At 38.0% G+C, this 19,125-nt stretch overlaps 1 protein-coding gene across 26 annotated transcripts in view; it reads left to right on the top strand.

The window, feature by feature from the left end:
• Positions 1–19,125, top strand: part of MCTP1 (multiple C2 and transmembrane domain containing 1) — a 525,474-nt gene that overhangs the window by 187,336 nt on the left and 319,013 nt on the right. The window contains exon 1 of one of the 26 annotated variants that reach the window (XM_047089275.1): positions 88–288. The exons of the other annotated variants lie outside the window; for them this stretch is intronic. Coding sequence (XP_046945231.1) covers positions 232–288 — 57 coding nt within the window. The 5' untranslated portion in view covers positions 88–231. Of the gene's footprint in view, positions 1–87; positions 289–19,125 lie in introns of those variants that run through there. 26 annotated transcript variants of the gene reach the window in all.

Genomic DNA, 19,125 nt, shown 5'->3' with positions numbered 1-19,125 from the left:
GTTGAGTCATATCCTGTGAATGTGAGGCAACAGTATTTAAGCATCACGGGTTCCTCTTACTTTCATTCTAAGTGGCTGCAGTTGAGAGCAGCAAGTGCTGTCTGTGAAGAGGCTGTTACCAGCCCTTGGAGGTGAACAGCCTCTCCTACAAGGATTCAGGAAAGAAAGCCAAGTCTGAATATGCAGTTCTCTCACTGGAATGAAAGATGTTTGGTCTATTTCTAATCAACTATGCTAGACACCTGCAAGCCGAAAAGTGCCTGCAATTTGCCATTTGTTTATAATAAGGTAAGCTCCACGTTTTGGTTTACTCATTGCATCAGGACAGCCTGGAATTAACGTGGCAGTTTTCGTACATGATTGTGCTTCAGAAAATGCCTTCTCACAGGTATTGAAGGTGGCATTTGAGTTGCTAACACAAGTAATTTTAAACTTACAGTTTAATCCATTTGTGAAATACTTAATTTAAGAGATTGATATTTTCTTTATACTAGCTTTTTATGAAAAATGTAATACCTGAGAAGCAGAAACGCTGTAGTAGTTTTGTATCATTTTAGGTCTTTTTTAAGGATTAAATAGTACCAGGATCTTTTCCCTTTTGTCCCCCCTTTTTGCTACTTTATGATCTCCGTTAAAGATGAAATGTGCATAAAACTCACATGATTGTGCTTGGATTTTACTCTAAATAACCATAGCTTGCCAGCTATATTTCTCCACTGCAATAAAAAGTGGTCTTAGTCATAGGAAGTTTAGGGTTGAAAAGTAATGAAAGTCTCTTTCCCTTTCTTATTTGGCTTTCTGTTTAAGTAAAAGGCCACCATATTCATAAACTTTGATTGATGTGTCAACTTTAAAACGTGTATGAGTGTATCACAAGCCCACTTCCTCAGTTGCTGTTGGAGACACTCATTTATAAATCGTATGGATAGAAAAATCTGTGGATAGAAAAGTGAATGAGAGGTTTGTTTTTCAAATTCTTTAAGCTTGCGGCTGAGAGGCTGGGGTGAAAGACAGGAATGTTGTCTTGGGTTTTTATTGATTGAAGAACCAACATCGAATCAGAGACTAACAGTGGTGTCTGGTGTCACATAACTTTGAACACTCATATTTAAGACCTTTGAATTCTTTTGAGACAGAAAAGGTTAATTTGATTTTGAGGGCTATAGCTGTGACTTTGTAAGTTATTAATGAATTGAGGGATTTTTTGTATGTTTAATGACAGTTGGCATTAGAATACTTTCTTCTTGATTATTGACCATTGTCATGCTTAGAGATTGTTTCATTTCTGTTCAAAATTATACCCATTACAAAATTGCTATATTCTAACTACACATGGAAATTACTTTTCATTGGATATATATTGAATAATTCATGGTTTTTTGCAAAGGTCAGGGGGTCAATGAACTAATGGAAGGCATGTAGTTTTCCTCTTCTTTGAAGGAGAAATTCAAATTAGTTCAACTTCCAAACATATTTAATGGCAGTGTTCCAAATTGAGAAAATAAAAAAACTTTAAGGAAAATGACTTAGCACAATGAAAGCCTTTGGGGCCATGCATAGTGAAAAAGCACATATCCCAAAAGATTAGAATACAAAATGTTGTAAGTAGAATATCCTGATATCGAATCTGTAGCAAACTCTTTTTTTTTCTGGCAGAAAGGGACCTATTCTGGTTAGTGACGAAATCTGCTTGACTATTTTCCCTTATACTATATGTGAATTACTAAATGTCAATAGAAAGAATAGCATATATCTACATCAAGACAAAAGCATGTATTATTACACTTTGCATAGTGTCCGATTCTTAAATATGGATTATAATGGCCATACAAGCTGTTGTTATGGATTAAAACTCAGACTGATAAAATGTTGTGAAATCAAGTTTTTACAGTATGCTCTGTTTCAAATATGGACTTAATTATTTATGACATTGCACAGCCAACTGGTAATTACCTGATTAGATTATCATGGCATCTTGCTTCCCCTCCTTCGTTGCTGTGATCCCCATTCTTTGACTATATTCTTTACACTTCCAGAAGGGGTGTGGGTAAAGTGCAGGGAGAGAGAAGGAAAGAAAACAAATACACACACAGTGTCATTTTTCTGTGTCTCACCTCTCAAAATGGTTTTGATGAAGAAAGAGTTTAGATATAATAGCTAAAATGAGTCTTTAGATAACCTGTGGATCTTAGTCAGGAAATCCCTTGACCTCTGAGATGAGGAACAATTGGGAACTTGGTTCGGAAAACCTTTTTTTACCTTACAGGATTGTTTGCAAAGATGCAATAATTTCATATCTGTGTTGTATTTTATTAACTGTAAGGTGTTAGGCATATTTTTGAGAATTTTTTTGTCTTCCTATAGTAAAGGAGCTGATGAGATATCAAAGATACTCAGAATTCCACTCTGGATTTAGAATATTTCTTTTCAGTAATAAAAGTCTCCTTTTTCTTCTCTTTGTAAACTACTTTACTGGTTAATTTCCAACTTATATAAAAATATTTTGCAAGGATGAGCTCCAAAACTAAAAACCAAGAACCCAAATTTACCTAAGTCTTGGTGCTGTTTTAAAATTTCAAATATCTCCTGGAAACTCATTGTCACTTAAAAAGTATTTATCAAGTGGCAACTAAACTTAATTTTCAACCTAGAAACAACATGATGTCTCTCAACTGGGGACTACATCAGCAGAAGCACACATGACATTTTTTCTTTGTTTTTAAAGATTTTTCTCTTAGGTGAGGCTTTGACAGGTTCAGGAAATTTTTTTATAGAGTATTCGTTCTGACTCCTGGAAACTGAATCTTTCTGGATGGTGATTTAGATGCTGCTGTCTCTAGTGAATCCTTCTGGATATCAAATGCAGCACACCTGCTGGTAAAAATAAGTAGAGATAACTCCACCTATTTCTGAAAATCAGTTTTGAAGATCAAATGAAACTGTTGGCTGTGAGAGTCCTTGTAAATGCCATAGAGCTTACAAATACCACTATCACAAGGTAAGATATACAAAATTACGTTTTTGAGGCAAACTTGATGTCCTCTCACATATTCTCATTTCACAAAGAATGGAATTAAGATCCACAAGAGTTAAGAAAGGTGCCTCACTTTCCTTAAGCTAATACCTGAGTCAAGACCAAAATCTAGGTCTTTCTGTCTGCTCAATTAGCTAGAAATTGATCAGAAAGACTTTTTCTTGAGTTATATGATTAGGGTTTAAAAATAAATAAATAATATTTTTCACATATTGATGAACATTTTTTTTAGGAAGCTATATGCTTAGAGAATATTTTGTAGGAGACATATTGCCTTCTCTATAAGTTGTGTGGGCTGAGGATTCTCTGTTGGATCTAGTTTAATGGAGCATGAATTTTCGGAATGATTATCAAACTAAAACATCTGACTCTTGGAGTCTCTTAGCTTTTTCACAAAGTGTCCAAGCTCTTACTATGGGAGATTGAATCATAAAAGGAGGCATGCATAATGAATAGGGGTAGATCTGTAGCTTTTAAAATTGTAGGTAGTATGGTAGATTGTTTTGATATGTTTGTTGAAAGTGGTTAGCAAAAAGAGATTCTCCAAACGCTTATCATTAAAAAGAAATTGGGAAAATTTAAACAACCAGATAGACTTGCAACCATTTCTGTTAAAATCCATCTGGCTATTTCATATTTATGAAACTCTCGTCTTTATCGGGGACATGGGTTGGGAGAAACATGACTTTCCAAATTACAGAAGTTAAGGCCGTGTATCTTACTATACCAATGAACATGATAGGTTTATAAAGAAAATTTTTCTTTAAAACGTCTTAAATTAAGATTAGAAGACAGAGGCAGGATGCTTGTGTGGCTCAGTTGGCTAAGTGACTCTTAATTTCAGCTCGGGTCATGATCTCACAGTTCGTGGGACAGAGCCTTGCATTGGGCTCTGTGCTAACAGTGCCAAGCCTGCTTGGGTTTCTCCCTCTCTCTCTGCCTCTCTGCCCCCCTCCACTTCCCCCCCTCACTCTTTTCCCTCTCTCTCAAAATAAATAAATAAACATTTTTTAAAAATTAGAAGACAGATTAATTGAAAACTTTTTGTATGTTGGTAGTAGTAATAAAGGTTATTTTTACTACAAGGAATCAAAACATGGTCACCATTTCATTTAATAAAATATGTAACTCTTATGAAAGGTATATGCTATCTGCATATCCTATACTCCAACTTACCACTTCAGTAAATAAGTGGAATTTATCATTATGCTATCTTATGAACAAATCTTAGCCCTGCACTGTAATAAAGTTCACTGCTTACTTTATCCCTAGAACTATATGAATCTGCTATATAACCTTTAGGAGATAAAGGAAAACAGGTGAGATGAAGACGTAAAATCCTTAAACACTTTGCTAAATAGAAATATAAGGTGATATTGGGCACTAGGAGTGTAGTGGGAGGAATCAGTACTTCCTTGTAATATTGACCCCTCCTGTGGCTTTGGAGGTAACAAGTCTTGTGATTTTGTTTTTCTATCTGTGAAGCTTAGAAAACACATTAAAGCCAGACAGTTATCCCACATATCCTATAGGTACTTGGTAAATATTGATTAATGATCCTGTGAACATCAAGGTTGGGTGAAGCATTTTGAACTCATTTTGAAGAGTCTATCCATGTATCATTGGTATAAGTGCCAAGGTTTGTAAAAATATCCCCTTGAGAGAAACCCAAGGAAGAAAGCTTTGGAGATGGTTTGCTGGGTTTTGATTCCATATTAATTTAGTGAAGATAATCAAATCAGTCACTTGGTCTTCCTTTGCTTGAATCATTTCACTAGTAGGATAGGATTAGTAATATATATTCATGACAATTGACAGCATCCCCAAATGTAACAAATCAAGTTCTAAATCTCTCACTCCATAAATGTTTTGTCCAAGATGAAAATAACAGTAATGCTAACACTGAAGTCAGCCTATATAATAGCTTTTTATGAACTATCTAAATTAATGTCTTAAAACCACCTTATAAAATTTGGGCACTATTAATATTCCCACTTTATAGATGGAGAAACTGAAGTATTTAGAAATTTAATGACTTATCCCTGACATCACACAAATAGTTATAGAATGACCAGAATTGAACCAAGGCAGTGAGGCTTCAGAGCCAGGGTACCTGATTACATTTTATGCTGCCTCCAGTTCGAATCCCTTGATCCCAGTAATAGGAAGTCAGTGTTAAAAAGTGCCACAGACAAGAAAAGAAATCTTTTTAATGTTAATGTATTCAATCATTTCGATGACTCCAACATTCTCATTCTTAATGAAACCCAGGCCTTTATGAAGCAGAAATATACTAAAATTACTTGGGAATTCATGTAAGATGAAGCTAGTAACAATACAAAATGTGTCTGGAATGAGAAGACATAATAGAGAGTTCTCCTAGGTGATTATAGTCTTTGGCCAAATGAAAATTTTTCCATACTTTGGAGGGGGTAGGGAGAGAAAGACAGCTTTCAATGTATACATAATCAACTTACACAGTCCCAGAAAAGCTTGTGGAAAATTTTGTGTTTAGAGGAAAGATTAATGCCATGTCGCCTTTTGTCTGGACACTCCATAAACATTTCCTGATGAAAGGCATTATTTGGGGGAAGGAGCACATTGAATGAATGGTAGAAGGAGTTTAGGTCCATTGTTCAACTAGGGTACATTTTGATCTGCTTTCTCCAAAGACTGCACAAATTTTGCTTGAAATTCTTGAGTGGTTTTCAAACCTTCTTGTTTCTTCAGGTTTTTCAGACAAGGACTTCCTTCACAGTGTTGTGCACCATTAGCACTACCTTGGTGACTAATACATAGTAGACTCTCAGTAAGGCTTCTTGGCAAGGTGGGTGGAAGGATGGATGGATGGATGGATGGATGAATGGATGGATGGTAGGGATAAACTGGCACATCTCCAGATCTGCTCTGAGCCATGACTCATGTATCTGAAACTGGATTTGGATCAGACTGTCACTGAGCATGTGGGAAAAGGGAATGAAGTATAAAGTATGAAAGAGTTTACCTCAGTTAATTTGATACTTTATCATATGATGGTTTTCAACATGGAACTGACATAGCCAACTGGTACAAGCCTTTCACACTGTTTCATATTAGTTTCTTTAATTACACATACAAAGCATAATTGCTTTACTCCCTTGATTCAAAAGCTAAATGGGGGCGCCTGGGTGGCTTAGTTGGTTAACTGACGGACTTTGGCTCAGGTCACGATCACGCAGTCCGAGTTCTAGCCCCGCGTTGGGACTGTGCTGACAGCTCAGAGTCTGGAGCCTGCTTCAGATTCTGTGTCTCCCTCTTTCTATGCCCCTCCCCCACTCACACTCTGTCTCTCTCTCTAAGAATAAATAAAGGTTAAAAAAATTTATGAAAAATGTATGCAAATATATACACATATAGCATATATATTATACATATACAGAGACAGATTTAGATAAAATTAAAAGATCAAAATAAATTTGAATACCTAAATTAATGGGAATTATCAAAGTTTGACTATTTTAGGATTTGTTGTGAAAAATAATCAAAATTGTTTCAGAAGAAACAATTCAGGCAGAGAATTGGAGAAAACAAAGGAATTTTTAAAAATCATTTTTAAATGCTTATTTACAAAAATAAATGTTTCTTTCAATCTTAGAAGAAAAGCTTTGTTTTTTCCACAAAATTTCATTAGAGAGCTCAAACTAAGAAGTCTGGAAACCAAGGGCACCTGGGTGGCTCAGCTGGTTAAATATCAGACTTTAGCTCAGGTCATGATCTCCCAGTTTGTGGGTTTGAGGCCCCTGTCTGGCTCTGTGCTAACAGCTCAGAGTCTGGGGCCTGCTTCAGATTCTGTGTCTATCTCTCTCTCTGCCCCTCCCCTGCTTATACTCTGTCTCTCGCTCTCTCCCTCTCAAACATAGATCAACATTAAAAAAATACAAGGAAGTCTGGGAGCTGAAATTTATTTAGTATCACTTTTTGAGATATGGTCAATTACTGAGAGATGGTTTTCAAAATAAGAATAGTGACTAAGGATAGGAAATACTGCCGATTTCCAGGGAAGGTAGTTATTGTTTCAAGTTTTTCAAGGGGGGAAAACACAAAAAACTTTCCTATAAAAACATGTGATCAAACGCAAAATATATCCAAGTTTTAGACAATGGGAGCAACTCTATTGGGAAAATTATACATTTGGCCTTGGCCCAAAGCAATAATTAAAAATGAAACACACACACACAGAAAAAAATCCCAGTCAGCACAAAATCATTGGTTGGATTTTCTTTTTCCTGGTCCTAAACACAGCAAGTAGCATATGTTCACTGAGGATATTCTCTTCTTTGGTGTATAGGTTTCTTGTGTTATTTGAAATACATATGATTCCTATGGCTCATTGTTTACTGTGGGTGATTTTCCTACCTTAGAAATAGCAGGCTCCAAGTAACAATCAGTTGAAAGTGTTACACTGGGTAACAGCAGACCTGCATTCTACACTGTACAGTCTGGGCCTCGTTTTAACATCCCTCAAATGAAGCATTCATCCTCTATCCCTCTCTTGTTTCCCAAAGACTAGGAATTAATTCTGGATAGGATTTCTCCCTCCCTCCCTCCCTCCCTCCCTCCCTCCCTCCCTCCCTCCCTCCCTTTCTTTCTTTCTTTCTTTCTTTCTTTCTTTCTTTCTTTCTTTCTTCTTTCTCTCTCTTCTTTTCATTTTCAAATCAGTGGTTACTTTATTTTCAAATCAATTCTGAAACAATTCATTCCAAATTTATCTAGCCAAAGTGGATGAAAAACTTCTGCTAAGTTCATGCCTAGAGTTTGAGAAATGTTCATGCTATAAATAGATATATGGATGGATGGTACATAAATGAATTAATGCCTCATGGCAAATGCATACTTTCTAAATGTGTAAATTGCCACAAAAAATACACCAGACAAAAGGAGACTTTGTAGCTTTATTATCTCTCTTAAATATTTTTAATGTTTTCATTTATTTGAGAGAGAGAATGAGAGAATAAGAGAGTGAACAGGGGAGGAGCAGAGAGTGAGGGAGACACAGAATCCAAAGCAGGCTCCAGGCTCTGAGCTGTCAGCACAGAACCCAATGCTGGGCTGATACTCATGAAAAGGGAGATCATGACCTGTGCCAAAGTCTGATGCTTAACCAACTGAGACACCCGGGCACCCCTGCCTCTGTTAAGTATTTGATAAGTCACACTATATATGAATGTTCAAAAGTGTTTGAAAAGTACACTGCAATTCCAAAAGTATGCAGATTACTATCAGGAAGCCGCTAATGTCGACAGGAATATGACTTTTAATTGTTACTTTTAGGAGAAGTTATTGAAGTGATCATTGTTTCAAGCTTTCCCAGGAAGAAAAGAACAGAAAATCTTCCTGTAAAAATACTTGATCACACAACTTTTAGGGTCAAAATATGTAAGTTTTAGACAATGGAAACAAATCTTTTGGAAAAGCAGTCCTGTTCTTTGGCTCCTAACATGGCAGGTGCTTTACAACGAAGGGCAGACTCCCCATTTGGATGGTTTTTATGTATCAGACACTAACATAATTTTTTTCAGAAATCAACTAAGGCCTGAAAACTATGTTTGCTGTGTTAAAATATTTTTCTCATCATACCTTGAACTCTTTCTCATTGTGTCTCTTACTTTTGTATGTTTTCAGAAGAGATTACCATTATATTTTACTCTTTTAATTATATTTTTAAACAAAACATAAGGAGAAAGTTAACTAAAACCTAAACATCAGGGGAGCCTGAGTGGATCAGTCAGTTAAGTGTCTGACTCCATCTCAGCTCAGATCTTGATGTCAGGGTTGTGGTGGGTTCAATCCCTGAGTTGAGCTCTGCCCCAGGTGTAGAGCAAAAATCTAAACATCAGTTTTATTTAAAAAGTATAGTTCAGGGGCTCCTGGGTGGCTCAGTCGGTTAAGCGTCCGACTTCGGCTCAGGTCATGATCTCATGGTCTGTGAGTTCAAGCCCTGCATCAGGCTCTGTGCTTACAGCTCAGAGCCTGAAGCCTACTTCAGATTCTGTGTCTCCCTCTCTCTCTCTCTGCCCCTGCCCCATTCATGCTCTGTCTCTCTGTGTCTCAAAAATAAATAAACATTTGAAAAATAATAGTAATAAAATAAAATAAAAAGTATAGTTCAGCATATCAAAGTAGTTCAAAGTATTGTACCATCTGTAAAATTTCTATGATTTCTCCCTTTAGCCAAGTAACATGTCATTCATATTCACAAAATTTTGTAATCAAAAGATGCCTTAGAAATCAACTATCTCAACTCTCTCATTTTGCAAATGAAAAATATTCTGGCACAGGCAAATTAAATGACTTTTCCAAGGTTATATACATCCAGCACCTGACAGAGCTGAGCTGGGCATGGGGTTCCTAACATGCAACTCTGCAGTCTTTTTACTGCACTAGTCAATGAGAACATCGTTATCTGAAGTTAGTAGTCAAATAGTACATTGGATTTGTACTTCCTTTTTAAAAAAAAAATTTGAATGTTCATTTATTTTTGAGAGACAGAGACAGAGTGCAAGCAGGGGAAGGGCAGAGACCGAGAGAGACACAGAATCCAAAGCAGGGTCCAGGCTTTGAGCTGTCAGCACAGAGCCTGATTCGGGGCTCGAGCCCACAAAACTGTGAGATCACGATCTAAGCCGAAGTGGCACGCTTAAGCGACTGAGCCACCCAGGTGCCCCTGCACTTCTATTATTAGAATGTTAATTTTGCACAGCATAGGTCAGTTTAAATTTGGCCTAATTTCCTTTTGGCCACTAAACAGTTTTTTACCATATTTTTTGGAAGGGCATATTTTAAGCACAGAGTCTACACAGAAGCTTTTCCTGACACCAAAGAGTTTATCTTTATTCACTTGGCACTGCAGAGGCACTTGTAATTACAGGGATCGGTCCACACTTAACCACTTGTGCACAGCTAAGACTGGTTGTACTTTTCCGCACCCTCCAACTTTCCAGATCTCAAAACAAATGCCTACATCAAACTGTCAGAAAACTTCATTGTTGCAAATTATTGTGTGAATAAACAGCATACTTATTTATTGGAATCATTTTACCAAATAAGTGGCAACAATTACTAACCAATGGCTGTCCTAATGACTACACCTTTGTCATTAAACTTGGTAATGCATTGGAAGTTCCAGCCCCATTGCCCCTCTTTTGGTTGCTCGTGGAGAAGCGGCATGGCCACAACCAGGCAGCACCCTCAAGGGGACAGGGTGCTCCTCCACGCAGGGAGGTCCCTTTAGAAAATGGCCTGGAAACCAGGTAATGTGGTCTGCCCTCCTGCTCTTTGGAAAAGAACCAGAAAAATTGTGTCTCATTTGGCTTCTCATTTGCAACTTCAGTGAGGCATGAGGGAGGCAGATTGTTTTCCAGAGTATTTTTTGGAATGCCGGTTCTGTGAAAATGGCATTCTATAATCAAATAACTTTGGGAACTGTGATATATTGTGTTCCCGTATTGCATATTGACACTGGAGGCAAAAGGCATGTACTTTAGGAGCTTTAAAGGGGGGATTTGTTTAACATCCTCTAACCCACTTTTCTCAAACAGGCCATTTGCAAAATATTACTTGCTCCTATCATGGAACACGCTTAAGAAACACAGGTAAACATTCCCCTCGGTGATCAAATGTCCTAAAAGAGGGTAGATTGGGGGTGTCTCTGCCCCTACAAGCCCATAATGTGAGCACAGTACTGAGTGAAACTAGTGTTTAAACAGTAGTACTGAATAATTATATTCTATGTGTGTGTGTATATGTATATGTATACATATACACACATATTACTGTGTTTGTTTAGAGCAAACCGCCTACTTTATGAGTGATTTAAGGAATTTTTAAGGTAATTTTGACTTTGAGATTTTTACCTCATTCAGTAATATCAGAACCATCTAAAATACCATATTTCTGAACTGGTTTGATCAAGAAACCATGGAAGCTCAAGGCAGGGAGTTATGAAATTCCAAAGTGGGAGGTGGAAAAGATTTCATAGAAATGCTCCTTATGCTGGATCTAGAAGGAGGTGCTGTCATTTTCCAGGTGGATAAGAACACAGGTACAGAGGCATGGCTTAGCACAACAGTTCAGGAAACTGGTGTTAAAAAACAAAAAACAGTATTTTTGGAGTCTAAGGTGAATAGAGGGGAACAGCTGGTGAGACAGGTCAATACAAGTCAGTTCATAAAGGTCTTTCAATGCCATGCTACAGAACTTGGCCTTCACCTTAAAGGGTAGTGATTATTCAACTAAATGATGCATCACATTTACCAGAAATCTTTTTCAAACTGTGTGTACCCAGGCCTGATGCCCAAGTGATTCTGATTGATTAAGTTATGGGTAGAGCTCAAGAATGTAAATCTGGAGAAAAGCACTCAAGGGATGGCAATGTCCATTCTAAGCTGAGACAGCTTGAGGCACCAAAGAAGCATTTCAAGGAGGGAAATGTTGTAATTGGCATTTTATAGGCTTTGAGGAGGAAGGTTTGAGAGGAATGATTTCAAAGCCAGGGAAACCCATTTGGAGGTTCTTACGTCAGTCTGGGCAAAAAACAACAAGGGCAACAAAGGCAGTAATAGAGGGGAGTGGAATGGAAAGGATGGGTGTTACAGATTTGGTCTAGATCCGCTCCATCTAGTATTTGGCGGCTGACCATAAGTGAGCGAGAAGTGTCCAGGTTTCTGGCTTGATGATGCTGACAGTCATGGCAGGAAACCCGGAAGGGGTGCACATGAATTCTTGTTTTTTCTTCATTTTTCCTCTTCATCTCCAACTTTGTGTCATGTCTAGGATGCTCCCAACTCATTGCATTGTCAGCTTCTTCATAACTTTGCAGCCATCAGACATTCTTTGCAACTGAGCACCTCCCTATTGGAACAAAACAAAACACCAGAGAGACCCTCATCAACTGGTAGAGCTTTCCCAGGACCAAGAGGGTACTTGGGGAAAACTTTTGAGCATGAGAGTAACCATTTGGGGAAACAGAGGGGAATGAAGGATCTTTGTAGGAGAACTCACAGAATACCCTGTACTGTGAATCTAGTCAGGGCTGTGATCAGCCACTTCCCCACTCTATACTCAGTGAGGTTGGAGGGGTAAGAGGGAGGTGTTAGAGGATAACAATCACAAAATGCAGGCAAGAATGGATGTCCTCAATCCTGAGCCAAAGGCTCCCAACCATGCCTGAGCAGCAGAAGGAAGTTGAGACATGAATCTGGTTGAAGAGGAAATGGATGAGGTGAGGAAGCTGAGATTCTGCTGAACAACCAAAAATAACTTTGGCAAGTGCCACAATGTGAGCTTGGCCTTCCTCTGCCAAGACAATGGGAGAAATAAGAGGCCCTCTGGTGTGGAGATTGGCGAACTCCCTGAAAAGGATGATGGTTCAGCTGTATAGCATGGATGGGCTGTAAAAGAAGGTCTTGTGAACTGTGGTATGACATGGGGTAGTGTGACAAGCTGTACTGAGGAGCAGAAAGGGCATGTGGAAGAGGACTTGAGAAAGAGTCTCTCATACATCCAATGAAAACAGCTGGAGCTAGAAGACTTGGGTTTGAATCCAGACATATGATATGACCCTGAGAACATTATGTGACATCTCTGGGCTTCAGTTTCCTGCTCCTAAAAAGAGAATAAAAGTACCTTCTTTGCTACTACCTAGGTAACGCAGGTCAGATGTGGAGTATAATGTGGATCCTCTCGTGCTGCCAATATTTCCACCTCATCAGTTCCCAGCCCCTTTCAAGTTATTACACTTCAAGCATATTCTCGTCTAGTGGCCTGTGGAGTGATCAATTAATGTGAGACAGTCTTGGGCAAAAATTGAAAAGCCTGTACTATGCAGGGTAAATTTGACAGCACAGTGATTGATGGGACTCTTGTTCACAAGCTCTTGTTTCTATTTCCTCAGCCTTGTATAATTTGTTCAGGGTTTATCGAACTAGGGTTAGGAAGGTAGGATTTAATGTACTGCAGAACTGATCAAATGCTTCTTGATACTGATTTTATCAGAACACAAGAGCATCTTGTCAAACTCTGTTCTATTCATGGGGAGGGGAATGGAGTCCATTGGTGCCTCCAGGACTATATGGTTAGTATCAATATGCCAACCCACCTCTGACTGTCCCCCACTCCTCCACACAGAGAGGAGACTTATAAGGCGTAGTCTCACATTAGAGTCTCTGATAATGTCCAGTAGTGAAGAAGCTTGTATATCAGTTAAACGTATTTACTCTAAAGCAAGACTTATTTTTCTCATGGACCTATTAAAATTAAAAAGAGTACAAGTAGATGGACTTTGACGTGTGCATATTTCTGTCTATTCTTTTTCTTCTTGGAGGTCCCACAGAGAAGTAAAATCTGGCAATCATAGGAGGGATGAATTGTATTATTTTAATAAAAACCTAGTGAATGTTAAATTTTAAATTTTAAATTTTATTTAAGGCAATGTCTTTTTTGTGATGATGAATGTCATTCTGATTTTTAGATACATTAGTGTCTGCAGTGACCACAATTCCGTAGGGTGAAACTTTGAATCAACAAGGGCCTCTGTAGCTCACGTGCAATTCACTGGTTGCTTCAGTGAGTTCCTTTCCATGTATTCAAACGTGCAAAAATATTTTTTAAGAGCCCATGTGCTAGAAACTGTGGGGACACATTTAGCAGATAAAATGAACACAATGTATGCTAACAAGGAGCTTTAATCACTCTCATGAATATCAAATTATAAGCTTTACTGAGTGACATTAGATGAAGGAGAAGATAATAGAGAGTATAATAGGGGAAGTTAATTTAGATAATGGGCTCAGGGAAGTCTACTCTGAGAAAGTCACTTTTAAGCTGAGACTAGATCACTAGTTAATTTTTATTTCCCTGTTGCTTAAAAGTTTGTGAGGATTAGAGAAAACATATGTGAAGTACCCAACATAGTATTTGGCACAAAAGTTATTCAGGAGACTCAGATCGATTCTGTTTCCTGATCTATGAATATCTAGCTTTGTTTAACATTTCTCTGCAGAGTTAAGCACCCTTCCCTCCCTTGCCCTGTATTCCAGTCCATTCGGCTTGTTTATGATTCCCTGCCTCATCTCCTTGGAAGAAGGTCCATCTGCTGGAACCCCAACCCTATGAACCTTCCCTGAGCCAAGACATTACCATCTTCCCAGTGAGCGATGTCAGCCTGTTCCCCCTCCCCTTAAACCACCTTAAGCATATCACAGTGCTTCAATGCAGTTCATCGTTCAGATCAGAATGAGCTATCTTTTGCCCCTTAGATTTTGTGGTTCCTACTTATGCATTACTCCTGGGCAATGGGGGGTGGGGAGGTCTAATGCTGCATGAATTCACCGAGCCACAGCCAACTGCCCTGATGATTCTGCCTTGAACGTAGCCAGAGTCTTGTGCAATTGGTAAGGACCCAGAGTGTTGCTCCCTGGGCCATGGCAATCCAGGACAATTTGCACCAGAAAGGAACCAGTAGCAGGGCTTAGATTGGATCATTTCACACGGGGCTTTCCTGAGGAGAGAGAACACATCAACTATAGCAGGCTGGCAGTGGGCTATGTTTGAATTCATTGTCAAAGGATCCAAGTGTAATTATGAAGTAATTACCATGGATGTTGGGAAGCTTGGAGTTCCCTATAGGTGTTCCCCAATCTGTCCTGCAGAACTAGAGTACTCCCACCCCCTCCCTGGCAGGGGAGAAGGGCCCTAGAAGAGAGGAAGCAGACCTAATGGTCAGGAGGCAGCAGAAGACAGGAGCACCTCCATCAGATGGTGTTCCAGTCCCATCCCCTCCTCAGGAAGAAGCTAAGCTGGGATTTAGAGTGTCCTGAGGGCAGAGCTGACTCAGGGCTGCAGCCTAGTAGGCCTTTCACAGATCTGGTGTAGGCAGATGTGTAAGAAGAGAACTTAGGTGCCAATCAGAGAGCGCCTTGACATGGGTGTGAAAATGACAAGCGCCACCACAAAGAACAGGAAGACAGTTCTCTCCTCTCTTTGTGGTTTCTAAGGTTCTGTCATGGAAGACCACACAAAGCCAGTGAAAACTGTGATCTGCAAAGTTAGTGCATACAAATGCTTAGACTATGTGGACTTTGAATGACTGTATGGTCAATTTCTGTTAGACCTGCTCCCATTCACTGTGCCTCCCAATAATATAGCAGAGCTCTTGCTATTGCATTTATAGCTTCCATCACATCACCCCTTTCTTTCTGAGCAATCACAGTGGGCGATGAAATAGGACACATTTGAGAGAAAATAGGTGACTATACAAAAGACAGGCGCATTTCTTTTGCTGTCAAAATTAGCTATGAAAATTAAGATTGGGAACATCTGTTTTAATTATGTATGTAGCACAGACTGTTCTGTTGTTTCACAGTGTCTCTGGAAGGGAGGAAAAAAAAGATAAGTTACCTGCTAGTTTCTCAGGATCTTCTAAGTCTCATTTGCTTTTAGCTATAAAATGCTACTATTGATATTAAAATCGTGTTCTTTCATGCAAATACTATGTAAAATCTTTATAATTCTTGTTGCAGAGTCTGCATTGTAAGATTGGAGAGGACAGACAAAAACAGTCAACATAAATTTATGAACAGGAATGATCGCCAAAGCGTGTTAGCTCAGTGTTTAATTAACAGAGAAGTTTTATTTTTTGACCCAGTTGTGAAAACCATAATAATGCAAACTGACACCCGGAAAGCTGCTGGAAACAGCAAAGGAAAGGGAGGTGCACTAAGTAGAAAACGGATTCTGTCTGATCTGCCAGTTGAACTTTTGAAATATTCACCGCTCTGCACGTGTCCTCAGAGTGCTGGGCACTATAGAAGATTAACCCGTAAATCTGCAAGGGCCTATAAAACCGCCACCTGCCATGGGGGCTGTGGACACATTAGACCAGACCCCCTGTTTATTGTTTTATTTTCTTTTATTTTTGCTTCCTTTTTGAAAATAACTGGGGCCTAGTTCCTGCATTTACTGGGAATTAAATGTTTTTCTTGTTCTATCCATATTTTTCTCTCTTTTTGCTCTGCATTAAATCCATTGTCTCTCATTGGATATTTCTTAGGGCAAACCTACCTAAGAACTTCTTTCTGTCTTTGAGAAACTTACTCTTGTTGAGCATATAATTCACTTAATTTGATTTGAATAGAATAATAATAAATTTAATACAATAGAGTAATTGCCTCTTTTTACCCTGTCATAAGAGAAGTTATGGAAAAAGTAAATTAATGATTTATTTTTTAATCGAGGCTAAGAAATCGTTTAATGTTTATTCTAGCAAAACATAGGTGTAAAATATTTGAAAATACATGTAAATATATTCTGAAGCTTCATAGCAAATATATCTTAGTTTATTTTTGTGTAACTATTTTTCATCATGTTCTTAATTTTAATGTTTATTTCTACATCCTTTTGAATTTTCTGTAGAAACAATAAAGACTGTATAGGGGAGACAATCTATGAGTATTGTACATTTTATTTCATCCTTTCTAAATCATATATTTTGTATTTCGTTTTTACTCTTACTGCTCTGGTCAGTACCTTTAGTAAAATGTTGAAGTGATGATAGTGAGTATCCTGACTTTTTCTTCATCTCAAAAGGGAAGATTTCATGTTTTACCATAGAGTACAATGATATTTGTTAATTAATTTTATGAGATTCAGAGAGCTCTCTTCTATTGGTGACTTGCTGCAATGGTTTTAAAAATTAATAGTTTTAAATTTTATAAAATGCTCTTCCAAATCTTTTGAGATGATTATGTAAATTTTGCTTTTAATTATATCAGGATTTTCTGATGGTAACCCAGCTTCAAATTCATGAGATATAGCCATATTCGGGCACCTGGGTGGCTCAGTCAGTTGAGCATCCGACTTCAGATCAGGTCGTGATCTCACAGCTCCTGAGAGCAAGCCCTGCATCGGGCTCTGTGCTGGTAGCTCGGAGCCTAGAGCCTGCTTCGGATTCTGTGTCTCCCTTTCTCTCTGCCGCTAACCCACTCACATTCTGTCTCTGTCTCTGTCTTTCTCAAAAAATAAATAAACATTAAAAAAAAATTAAAAGACCCATATTGATCATCATCTTTTATCCTTTATATACTTTGCTGTATTCAGTTTGTTAATATTTTATTTGGAATTTTTGCATGGATATTTGTGAGTAAAATTGACCAGTTTTGGTCCTTTCTTATAATACTCTTGTTAAATTTGGTTATTAAGGTATTGGCTTCCAATAAATAACTGATCATTTTTTATACACTGGAATAATGTGTAACTCTGCAGTAGTTTCTTAGATATAGGAAGATATTAATTATTGATAGCATTTCTTAAACAGTTTTAGTAATGTCCAGATTTTCTAGTTCTTCTTGAATTCATTTTTAATAGATGATATTTTCAAATTTAAGTCCATTTTATATAAATTTCAAATGACTTGGCAAAAATGTATTCTCTTATTTTGTAGAAAATGCAGAAGCATTGATGATTTTTGCGGAGAAAAAAATTGTAGTGTATTCAGGGATGTTATGCAATATAAGTTGGATTAGGATTCAAAACATATAACTCTTCACCGGTCAGCTATTTCAATAGCAACTGTAAAAATCTTTTCTAACGTGGTCCTACACAGTTTCATCATCTCAACCCATTAACAACATCATTGAATATTTTGCTCAATTTTATTAACTCTGTAAAATTTCACCTTCTTATAAGAGGGCTGCCTGTTGGTTTAAAATGTCTTGCCACATTTTAAAGGAACGTTTCATGGTTGGTTCCACATTTCATTCTTACATGTCATATTGGTAGTCCTATGGGCCTTTGTATATGGCTCTACCTCAGAGTTTCTCTGAGTAGAGTTTATAGAAACACTGATGGGCCCTGAACACTCTCCTCATGGACTGAGAACATCTAAGATACAAGACTGTTGTGTTTGTTCTTAGAGCCCAATGATATTGATTTTTATGTATGTATATGATAGCATTGCCTAGCGCCTGTTGTATACACACAGAGTCTTCACAGATTTCTGGGTTGAGTATTAGTATTCATGTAGCATTTAGTGTCATGTTTGGCCATTGCAGTTATTCTCATAAACTGGCATCAGTTTTGCTTCACTGTCAACTCCATTTGTAGTGGGTTCTCTAGTGAACCCTGTGCCATGTAAAGTATGTGTGTGTACAAATAGCTGTTAGGAGGCTCTAAATTTTTAATAATTAGATCTTAAGACATGTGTTGTAACTTGAATAGGAATTATTTTTACGTTTAGTGCAGAAGTAGATGTTTACACAATTTGATCCACTGTGATGTTTTACTGTTATCAGTCTTCCTTGCACCTCCATCTTCCTGTCTCCCACTGGAAGATTAGAATGTCTGGGGTAGGCTGGCTGTGGAGTGATTTGCCTTGTTATAATTGGGCCAACATAACAACCATCCGTGGGTTACAGTTTAGAAGGCTGTAGGGATAACAGCCTATGTAAAAAATGAGGTGGTTATGAGTGAACATCCTTCATCAAAAAGTCTGTTCTATCTTCTCTTAAAAATACAAGTTCAATGAATGTTTCCTTGTGTCCTGTCTTCAAAAGTGAAGCTTCTTCTGGAATTAACTTATGTGGTAATGAATAACCTTTTGATTTGGGCAGAGAAGTTGGGAATCCTGCAGCTTAGACTTTCTTTAAAAGAATGAACGGCCATATCAGCACCACTGATGAGTTTGTTATAACAAAAAAAGACTTCACATGAGAGAGAGAGAGTTCAATGAAGTGAGAATAGACACATAAATGAAAATTATAAGATCCTTGATCTCTGGTGTGGAGGGTGAGAGGGTTGGCTTTCCCAGGGCAGTCATATTCCACAGGATCACGCTGACACACATCTTCTTTCCTCATCTCCAGGAGAGCTCATTTCTTATGAATGTTGGGGAAACTTGGTTTAAAAATTATGCAAGGAAAGTTCTTTTTAAAAGATCAATTCCTGGACCCAGAAATAATGAGGTAACATTGTCTTGACAATCATCATCATTTGCAGTGCATATTGGAATTATTTGCCTGTGGGTGGATTTTTCTGGCTTTGAGAGAATTTGTAATTAC

Source organism: Lynx rufus, unplaced genomic scaffold, assembly GCF_022079265.1.
Source record: "Lynx rufus isolate CCGP_SWC_20201006 ecotype Redwood Valley unplaced genomic scaffold, mLynRuf1.p SCAF_1, whole genome shotgun sequence".
NCBI classification, from domain to species: Eukaryota; Metazoa; Chordata; class Mammalia; order Carnivora; family Felidae; genus Lynx; species Lynx rufus.
The sequence above is the reverse complement of the archived record's forward strand: the minus strand, read 5'-3'. Positions and strand labels throughout refer to the sequence as shown.